This window comes from Hyposmocoma kahamanoa, unplaced genomic scaffold, assembly GCF_003589595.1.
Source record: "Hyposmocoma kahamanoa isolate Upper Pololo Valley unplaced genomic scaffold, ASM358959v1 137, whole genome shotgun sequence".
NCBI lineage: Eukaryota > Metazoa > Arthropoda > Insecta > Lepidoptera > Cosmopterigidae > Hyposmocoma > Hyposmocoma kahamanoa.
Genome location: NW_020653488.1, coordinates 5,008 through 16,393, shown reverse-complemented (window position 1 = coordinate 16,393; position 11,386 = coordinate 5,008). Strand labels below are relative to the sequence as shown.

The 11,386-nt window shown below is 34.6% G+C and overlaps 1 protein-coding gene across 1 annotated transcript; it reads right to left on the bottom strand.

Annotated features, from left to right (window-relative positions):
- Positions 1-5,601: 5,601 nt before the first annotated feature.
- On the bottom strand, positions 5,602-10,555 carry LOC113240374 (facilitated trehalose transporter Tret1-like). Its single transcript, XM_026477657.1, has 4 exons — positions 10,534-10,555; positions 7,270-7,499; positions 6,528-6,851; positions 5,602-5,655 (listed from the first exon to the last, which is right to left on the bottom strand). The coding sequence occupies exons 1-4, from the start codon at positions 10,553-10,555 to the stop codon at positions 5,602-5,604; spliced, it is 630 nt and encodes a 209-aa protein (XP_026333442.1).
- Positions 10,556-11,386: the final 831 nt, after the last annotated feature.

Genomic DNA, 11,386 nt, shown 5'->3' with positions numbered 1-11,386 from the left:
TTTTCAGTACAAATCGGCAATTTCATACTTTAACCCCTATTATAATGTATATGCCGTAATTCATTAGAGTAAGCCAAAATCTTAGAATAATAGCATAGAATGATAGTTTCATATCAACCGAACTGTCACAAGTGAGGCAAAAATCAAATTCATGTAGGCTAGTTTTAGTAGTAGGTTAATTTTCGGTTTTAGTGACTATTTATATAAAAATACAAGTTTAAACGCGTTACTTCCTTGTGGAATGTGATGTTAGTATCTATTTTATGTTTGTCTGACGTATTTTTACACTCATTTACCGCACATTTCGTCATTTTTAGCTAAAATTCTTGAGCTGTTCGCGGTGCAAGTAGACCTTGAGTACTGACGGTCCGCCCGCTCGTGTAGGCCCTTTGGGAGCGCTTCAATTTGCCTCACTTGGCGTGTGCGGACTAGGTTTCTATGCGTTTTTATTCTAAGGCCAAAATGTTCTCCAGATAAACTTGTTGTTTTTAAAGGGATATTATATGACCAGTATATGATAAGAAGATTAGAAGATGCCAGAAGATATTAGCACATATCAAATAGACCATATAATGATAAAAAGAGTCGTGTCGTCACCAAATTCATATGTGCAAGGCTTTTCCTGGACTGTTGAGTTCAAATAATTTGACAAATACCAGAGTCAGGAAAATATCGAAGCTAAAGAATATAGATCTCAGTAAACTTAAAGATTTAAATATCAATTTTAGAGTGCAATATAGTAATAATATAGGTGATACATTTGTAGCTTTTAAGAATAATTTAACACAGGACAAAAACAATAAAAATATAGACGATAGACGGGCAAACGTTAGACATGTTTTAAAAGAGGCAGCTGAAGAAACTTTACAAAAAGAGAAAATTGTGCCAAGAAAGAAATGGCTAAGAAATGGCGTTGTTGGAGGGCGATATAGAGAATGAGGAAGAGGTAGCTGAAGATGAGATGGGCCCAGACATTCTTAAAGAAGAATTTGATAAAGCACTAAACAGTACACAGAATGGCAAAGCTGCTGGTGATAATATATTTATAGAAACGATTAAATTAGCAATTTGTGACCCGATTATTGGAGAGATAATAAGAGATATAATAAGTAGAAAACTACTTACCAAGCAAATGTATTCAACAGGGCAAAATTCCGAGAGATTTTAAAATAAGTAAAATTGTTGCCTTACCCAAGAAACCTAACACCCTACTTAGCGAGGAACATAGGACACTTAGTTTAATTTCAAATGCGAGTAAGATTTCATTAAAAATAATTCAAAACCGCATCAGAGTCATCAGATCCGTATCAGAAAATTACTTAGGACCAGACCAATATTGTTTTAGAGAGGGCAAGGGGACCCGAGAAGCAATACTCGCTCTACGATAGATTATGGTCAGACGTTTGGATTTGGGACTTGACACTCATATTGTTTTTGTAGACCTAGAAAAGGCATTTGATAAGTAAACTTCGGCCTCGAGGCAGATGATGAATATCTTAAAAGTAACAGGGTTGGACTTTAGGGAAAGGAGAATAATTTACCAATTATGTAAGGTACAGGAAGTATGGGTAGAGATGTGCGAGGAAAATAGGAGTGCAGAAATTAGACAAGGAGTCAGACAGAGGTGTCCACTTTCGCCACTAATTTTTAACATGTACATCGAGTTTTCAATTAGAAAAATCATGGAAACTGGGAAGAGAGGGGTCAAAATTAACGGGGAAACTATCCAATTTATCCGATTCGCAGACGACATTGCTGCTTTTGCAGAAACTTCAACGGAGTTAGAGGAATAGGTGTTGGCAATGGATTCAACATTTAAAGAGTGCGGACTAGAGATAAACATAAAGAAGACCAACACGCTAACAACATCAAAAACCACTCAAAACATTCGCCAATAGTACTCAAAGATACACCAATTGAACGGGTAGACAGTTTCAGATATTTGGGCAGTTTAATTACCAAAGACTCCAGGTGTACACCTGATATTGTTTCACGAATTGCAATGGCAAAAACAGCTTTTAACCATGAAAAACAACTGTTAAAATCTCGCAGCTTGTCTTACAAGAACAAGAAATTGGAGTGTACATTTGGAGTATTGCACTTTATGGATGTGAAACATAGACACTGACACAAAGAGATAGGGAAAGATTAGAAGCTTTTGAAATGTGGTGCTGGAGGAGGATGAAGGGTATTAGTTGGATAGAAAATAAAACCAACGAGGAGGTATTTAGGGTGGTGAACGAGAAAAGAACGATCCTGAATACTATAGAGTATAGATGCGGGAAAATGATTGGACATTTGATACTACACGACAACCTCTTTAAGACTATTTTGGAGAGAAAGATCGAGGGGAAGAGGCGAAGAGGTCGATCTAGGCGCAGTTACATAGACGAAATAAAGGAAAAGGCCAGTGTCGTGTCGTATAAGGAGGTCAAGGAGCTGGCTTGTAGGAGAGAGGACTGGAAGAGGCTTCACCTACAAGAGTATAACTATTAAGTTTGATGATGATAATATGATAAATACTATTATTGTAGTAAGATAACGCTCAAGGTTGCAAGATACAAAGCCGAAAAGAAATGGAAACAACTAAGTCAACAAAATTTTACAGTTTAATAATTTTATACACGCAAAATAGGCGCCTCGACGTCGAGTTGCGGAAACTAGCCCGTTGCCCCAATACCAATACCAATTATTAATTTTATACAAAATGTTCATGTCAAAAGAAAAGAAAAATTTACGAAATAATGACATCAGTCGACTCTAAAACTAAACTTCGACACACGCTACTCCGACTAGGTACATGTGACATCGACTTGACCTTACTCAGACACTACGCTATTCCGATAATATGTTACATCGACATGATTTTACACTATGCTACTTCGACAACACAGATGAGATGCTTCTTAAAAATCTTTATACTCCGATAAGAATAATCATCATTACAAACCCATGTAAGAAAAGATTTCTTATATCAATCAATATATAATCAATATCTGTATTACATACATGAAATAGCATATTTTTATCGAGGAACTAAAATAAAAAAATATATATACCAGGTGGTTAGCCACTCGAGCTTCAGCGAGGGTATATATTACTTCAAGGGTTTAGTTCAGGTTTTAGTCTTGATGTGAAAATTTTGCTTTTCACTTGCGAGAAAAAAATATTTATTTCAATCGTTTACGTTCGACAACAAAATCACGAAGCAAAATTCTTAAGTTTTCACGGTATTTTGTCAACCAGACACAGATACAACAAACCTTAGAGGATGGGAAAAAATTAAAGGAAAGGAGCTGCCATACCTACGGAATGAATGTGCATACATTAACAAAAATTGTACACTACAATGGCGGATTTATTTAGTCTTGTAGTAGTAATATTATCTATAATCATAAAGACAATAATAATATTAAAACATGGCATAACAAAAGATGTAACAAGAGACAGTGTGAGTACAAACATATTTCGTTTATGTTAAATACCATTCAAATGTCTAATTAAACAGGTTTTGCGATAGAATGGATACAAAATAAAAACATTTAAACTAATACACAAAAGGAAGAAGCAAATTGACGTACATAGACTACCAGTTTTTCTGCCCTATGTACAAGGGGTGACAGATAAAATAGCCAGGTCGCTAAGAAGTTTTCCATAAAAACTGTTTTCACCCCCTTAACCAAAATAGGAAAAATGTTACGTTCACCAAAAGACCACCTTCCTTTACACACACGGGGTGTCTATAAAGTAAACTGCAGTTGTGGGAGTTCGTATATCGGTCAGACTAAACGAACAATTGTCGATCGTATGAAGGAACACATCCGAGCAGTAAAAAACAATGATGCACAGAAGTCGGCTATAGCACAACATCTCACACAGACTGACACTAACCACTGGATCGAGTTGCATAGCCCCCAGGTACTTTCGACAGAACGTCACTACATACCACGGTTGGTACGAGAAGCCATCGAGATCACGAAGTACAAAACATTTAACCGTGATGATGGTTTTAAACTGTCCAGTGCATGGAATCCGGTCCTTAGTGCGTGCAGTAATAAAAACAAAAACACCTCGAGTTCAGTTTCGCGTGTGGATACAGTAAGTGTGGTTTGTGTGAAAAAAGTGAGTGACAATGGTAACGCCACAACAAATCGCGATGAAGGTAGTCGTCGACAGCGCAAGTGGGTAGACCGTCCAGTCAACCCGTGACCATGGAGCGTGCAACCATTCCGAAATATCGGGAAAATAAAAAGAAGTCATGCCGTGGTAAGAAACCTGATACTAGTGATAATCATATACAGTGTCAATTCACTACCTCAATAATAAAAATGTCACAAGAAATGGTCACTAGTGACAAATTAGATTTGTCAAGATTTATTGAAATCAAAATAAATTTTTACATCTCATTATGTAAAAAGTAAAAAGTAAAGTTTTCACCTCAAGACTAAAAGCCAATATAAACCCTCAGAGTAATAGACATCCTCGCTAGAGCTCGGGTGGCTAACCACTTCGGCTATATTGGCTCGTTTCAGTTCCTCGATAAAAAATATACTATTTCATGTACGTAATTTAATAGTGTTTTTGTTACACTATATAATTAAAATATATAACAAAAAATTATATGAAAAAAAATGAACAAAATCATATAATCGAAAAACTATTTTGTTTTTCGATTATATGATTTTGTTCATTTTTTGTAATATAATAACAATAATAATAATAACAACGCACACACTCATACTTATCGACATAAGAAACCTTTTCCTACACGAGTTTGTAATGATGATCATTCTTATTTGAGTACAAAGATTTTTTAATAAGCATCTCGTCTGTATTGTCGGAGTAGCGTAGTGTCTGAGTGAAGTCATGTCGATGTAACATATTGTCGGAGTAGCGTGTGTCGAAGTTCAGTTTTAGGCTCAACTTACACTGGGGCAGAGTCGAAGCGCCGCGTCGCGTTCTGTTTTTTAACTACAACGCCTGGCGACGCATGTCGACGCGCGTCATCAGTCACTGTATTTCCAAACGAAAATGTACATAATATGTATGTGGAAATACAGTGACTGATAACCAATAATTTTTCTTCTTATTATTTTTCGGTGCCTTTTGCTTCCTTTTCATACGAAATTTGACCCGAGAAAAAAGATTTTACATTATTTACTCCAAAAACACAATCGTACTTAGAATAACCTATGTTCCTAGTTAACGATTTTTTTAATTACTACTTTTTGAAGGTGCGATAATTCAAATTCAAATGGAAAAATAGCATAGACCAAGTACCTACGTATTGTTCTATCCTTTCTTTTGACTACAACTACAATAGATAAACCAAAAAGGGAACCGGTGCACATTTGCTACCGCAAATAAATGAGTCATGAATATTTCGTCATAAATTGTTCTACCTGGTAGCGTCTTCTTTTCACAAAAAGAAATTGCTTATTTGGTACAACAATAAACAACATTCATTCATGTCGTATTGTTAGTCGGAGTCAAATTCAAGAATAATTTAAAAAAATATGATAAATACCATCAAACAACACTAACAAAACTGATCAAAAGGATTGCACGAGCCGAAAGACCACGCGTACGTACCTTGTAGCATCAGTAACTTACCCCGTCAATTTCATTGGTATCTTTTTCAAGTTCTTCCGCGAACTACAAAAAAATAATATTTTGTGTTATTGAAGACCTACGGTTTGAAGGGCTAGTAATAGAACAGTTTACATTAGCATTTATAAACATAATTTTTTTTTCCAAATTTGTAGTAATCATGATTTACATTGTACAGTAATGACACCAAGGAAAGTATTGTATCTAATATTTACACATCATTATTGTTTATTTCGATCGGATTATGTTAGACATTTCCAGAGGTGTTTGTGTATCACTTTGATCGCCTCTGCTCCTGCATACAATAAATAATTTCAATTTATTTTAAATATATTATACTCCAATAATTTACACACCAAACTCGATACACACGAAAAGCACTGAACCACTTTGTACTTTCATAGATCTACCGTTCACCAGGGATTGCTAACGAAGAGTTATTTTAGTTACTGTAATGTTATTACGACAATGAAGACATGTTATCATTTTAGTAGTTACTTATATCTTAGAGCAATACTGAAGCAGATTTGTAACAGGTACGTAGGTACCACCTGTTATCATCTCAATTTAGTTGAGAATATTGGCAAGTTGTAATTCTTGTATTAATTTTTGTATTGTCTGAAGACCTATTTTTAACCGACTTCAAAAAAGGAGGAGGTTCTCAATTCGACTGTATGTTTTTTTTGTATGTACGTTAAGCCATAACTTCGGTATTTGTGAACCGATTTTCATGATTCTTTTTTTGTTGGAAAGGGGGTACTTCCATTAGTTGTTACTATAAGATATATGTAAGTTTATTATGTATGTATAATAAGTCTGTTTATATTATGTTATTGATATAAACCATACAAATTATCGATTAGCTTTCTAGTAATTAATACAGATTTTGATTTGATACAAAACCATAAGTTACTTACGTTTACTTTGCCAATCTTAAAAAGATACGCAGGCGATTCGGGTGCTTTTAACAACATTAGGAATGTAAGAAATGGAAGCCAAATAACACTATACAAAGTAGTAAAATACCCAAGGTATGCGCCCAGGATAAACATTATTAATAGTCCTATATTCTGGAACATGATGAGTAAAGATCCTAATTGACCTCTTATGTTGTCTTGACTTATTTCTTTGACATACATAGGTACCACTGCAAAACATCCACCAGCAGATAGGCCGCAGAATATTCTTGCTATGATGATGGTTGTCATATTTGCAGATGACAATTTTAATAACCAGCTTAGCTGAAATATGTCAAGGATTATTTTTAGTTTCTTTACATGATTATTCCTGATACGACAAGACATTAACTTTTTTCCTTATCTGATCTAAGTAACTTTGTCACAGTCGTCCTCTGCTTTTGTTTCTTTCGGTCGCCTATCTATGATATTTCTAAAAAAACTGTCTTAACGTATCAGATACCCAAACATCTTTCCCTTTCCGTTCTCCATTGCCGTTTCGTATCAGGGAATCTAAGTTAGGACGCTGAGCAGAGTTGGTCGGCGATTACCCCATCGACAAGAGGAAGACAAAGAAGAAGAAAGACACGCTTTTACTTAAATAAAATTTAGAATTGTTATTGTGACAGTTTCATTGCATCCAAAACATCTTGTATGATTCGAATAAAAATATACTTATTTTAAACACAAACAAAATACTTACAGCTTGAGGTAAGGACAATGCTAACATAGCTATTTTTCTTCCATAAACATCAGCTAAATAACTAAATAAAGGTACTCCAAATACTGCAGCGAGTGCCATAGTACTACCAATCCAAGAAATTGCGGTGCTAGATAAAGCATATCCGGTAGGAGATGATGTTGATTGTAGTATGACAGCCATAGGAGATACCCAACCGATTTGCAGACCATATGTCAGTAATGATAGATTTGCTAGAAAATATGTTAAACAAAACGATCAAAAAGTATTAAAATAGATAAAAATAGGAAAAACCCGTAAGTATTTATGTGGTCTGTGGAAAAACCACTCTTGAAAAGTAAAATTCTAAATTTAATTTTGTGAACACTTTTGGAAATATAAATTGAAACACGAATACAAAGGAAACTTGAATGGAACACGCGATAATGTAATAGAAATTAAAACCGATTTACCTGTTATGGAAATCAACCACTGATAATAGGTATGTCGTTTATTTAAAATTATTTTATTGATTAAGTCTAACTGTTGCTGGAGTAGAATATTACTTCATAACGCATCTGTATCGTCAATTTTATCTTGCATATTTACATACATGCCGATACTTCTTAACATTTTATCAGTATTTGCAAATAAGGCCCTTATAGAATCTTTCCATTAGCGTATGAGTAAATGGAAGAATTTAGAATTACGCACCTAATTAAGACGTAACACGCACATCTACCTTTAACTGCCTCCGTGGCCGAACGGTTACCATGTCGGACTGCCGCTCAGAGGTTCCAGGTTCGATTCCCGGGCCGGGAGAAATATTTGTATGGCCTACATTTATTTCTCTCGTGAGTTTGGGTGTAATTTGTGGTTGTCTATGTGTGTGTCCATGGCACCCGCGACACAGGGTTTCCATATGGGCTATGTTGAGGTGTGCGTTATAATTATTATAACCTTTTTACAAAAAAATATTTGAAGTTGCCATTTGCAGTGTAGGAGTTAATAGGTTTTTCAATTCGTTTGATGCATCATTCGAGCGAATAATATTTGTGCAACAGATTGATTGTGTGATAGTTCATTAACGTGAACTTCCTTTGTACCAGATTGTACCCTTAAGCGAGAATAGTGGTACTTTAAAAGATATTCAGCTTAAAGCAGTTGTAAAAGCGTTTAATGATAGAAAATTTGTCTAGTTACATGTTGTCTTAGTAAAAACTTTTTATTTTTTGATCTTTCATTATTATATTTAAAACCCTACCAAAGGATCGTCTTGGACACCGGGGTGTCCAAGATGATCCTAAGGGTATGGGCAAGATGATCCAGGGATCTTGCCCCTAATTTGGAAAATTTCTAGGTTTTGGTAGAAACAAATGAAAATAACAACTTATTAGACTTAACAAAGTCCTCTCTTAAGTAATTTGTGTATAAGAACTTTGAGAATAAATAATACCAATTAATTTATATCTTACAGGTACCTAAGGGTGGGCGATATTGGTTTTTATAGCAAGTTGATATGCCAACGACAAAACATCTTGTTTCGATAGCCCGTACATCCTTGTCTCCAAATCTTTAATGTATTTTACGAAGTCGATTTCCTGTTTAACACATGTGATGAAAATAGTTTTTTTTTTCACTTAAATATTTCATTGAACCTACAGACCCTTTATTTTTACCTTTAGCCCGTCGTATTAATGACATAACGCGTACCTACTGCAAACTATTTACTTGCCGCTCTATACGTAGCATCCTACTTTTTACGCCTCTAGTTCTTTATATCATAGTCTTCCGACCACCCACCACAATTCGATTTTCTTTTATAATTATGCAGCTTGGTCTAAAACAAGAAAAAGCATTAATATTAGTTATTAATCGATATCGATCATGTCAACAAAATCCAGTCTTCTTCTATGTTATTCGTATTAGTTTCAGTACTCAGAAAATCATACAAATTATAAAAAATAGTCCGTTAACAATATATAGAGTACAAGATGATCCCCACGGGTCATATTGTACGCCAAGACCATAATCATCTTGCCCCAATTTACTTATTTTTATTTTTTGTTCGGCAAAATAACCTGTATGCTGTCTACTGTTACCATGCCATTGAAAAAGTAAATAGGGCATTATACAAAGTCACCAACACAAAAATCTTAGCAATTCATTGCTTAGAATGGAAGATGCTTAAGCTTCTAATCAACTTTACCTTAGATCAAACTCACTCAATTTTTGTTCTTTTCCACAAAAATAAAGTCGTCACTCACATCGCTATTACAAATTGACTGGTGAGAGGGCATTTTGCGGCCTACATTTTACCGAAGAAAATATGTAGATGACGTTATTAGTTTCGCTACAATTGAAAAGGATCATCTTACCTCCAAGGATCGTCTCGTACACCTTTCTCCTACGTGAATAGTGACTGGTACACGACCATTTGTTTGCCGGAAGTTATTGACAAACTCCGTAAAAATAACCGTCTTCGCCGTATCATCTTGCACCACGATAATGCCAGTTCACACACGGCCAGACAGACAAATGAATTTTTGAAGGTGAACAACGTCGACCTTATGAATCATACGGCGTGTTGTCCCGACTGGCACCTTGTGACTTTTATTTATTTCCAAAAATTAAGAACCAGTTGCGCGGTCAACGATTTTCATCACCTGAAGAGGCTGTCGAAGTGTATGAAAAATATGTTTCAGAGATTGTCACGGGGAATGGCATAAATGTTTTCAAAATTGGTTCATTCGTATGAAAAAGTGATTTAACGCTAACGGAGAATATTTTGAGAAACAATAAATTAATTTCTGACCACTTATAGTATTTTTTTCTTATTCATTCCGGAAACTTATATGTAGTGCGCCCCACGTACAATTATGATATTTACGAGTATTTTATCAATACATTCGTATTTATAAAATATTTTTTTTATAAATACGAATAAGTTTTCATGAAACGTCGCCTATTTTATTAACCAACTAAAAAAAATAGGAGGTTCTTAATTCGACTGCATATTTTTCGTGTATGTTTTTATTCCCGATTACCCCGACATTTATGAACCGGTTTCAATGATTCTTTTTGTTTTTGGAAAGTACCTCGGTAGTGGTTCTACGGAAATTTAATGAAAATGTTTCTTCTTTTTTATGATACCAAGTGACGGGACGAATACGAATATGAAGAGGAAAGTGACATGCATGTCGATGTCAGCTGCCGTACCACTCTTAGCTTTAAATCGCAAAGATCTGAGAGGCACTCCCACTACACCTATCACCCTGGTACACGTACTTGTCAACTTCTGATGGCACATGGTACTTGTGCTGACAAGTACCATGTGCCTGTAATTTAATGATTATTTTCAATTAGGGGTTGAGTCCGGTATACTATCCAGTATACGGTATATCATCGTGTATATCATCCACTTTCTATTAACCAATTTCAATAAAACTTGATAAATAGATATAGAGTACAGCCAAAGCGGATAAACAAATTTTTGAGGTCTTTTTTTCATAAAAAATAGTTATAAATATATCGAGTTCTTAGGTTTTCGCGATTGTTACACATATGAAATGAAACTATTTTTCCGGATTTAAATCGCGTATGTTTGTTTTTTTTTGTTTTTTCAAGTCAAGTTATACCTAAATATGTTTAAAAAAATGTAACTATTGATATATGTAAATAACTCGTGTGAAATTTATTATCTTTTATAGTTCTTCGAAAAATGAGTTGTTATTGTGTAATTGGGTAGTTATCAATATGAAAACTGGCACACAATTTGTTATTTCTTATTGGTTCGTAGTTTCTACTTAACGCCTGATTGTTTTATTTGAGCAGAAACTAAGAAAGATTTATTTGCTGTATATATTTCAAGCAAGGTATTTGGTCAGTACCTTAAACATGCTATGTAATTTAAGTTATTTGAATTTGGATCTCCTCGTACGAATGTACTAGGATAATATACATAAGTTACCTTCGTAGAATATCAAAGAGCATTATACGATAAACATTCAACTAGGCACTGTCATGCGAGGAACGAGGAATTCGATGAACTCTGTTGAAAGTTTGTGACAACACATAACCATTTTTATTAGATAGCTGAAAATTATAGGATACATTAGAAATTAAAGTTATTTCTTTTTAT

Coding starts and splice junctions, on each gene's coding strand:
- LOC113240374 (XM_026477657.1), bottom strand. CDS start 10,555: ATGTGCCATCAGAAGTTGACAA. Junction 6,852..7,269: donor CATTGTCCTTACCTCAAGCT/GTAAGTATTTTG, acceptor GACATATTTCAG/CTAAGCTGGTTATTAAAATT. Junction 5,656..6,527: donor TTAAGATTGGCAAAGTAAAC/GTAAGTAACTTA, acceptor ATTTTTTTGTAG/TTCGCGGAAGAACTTGAAAA.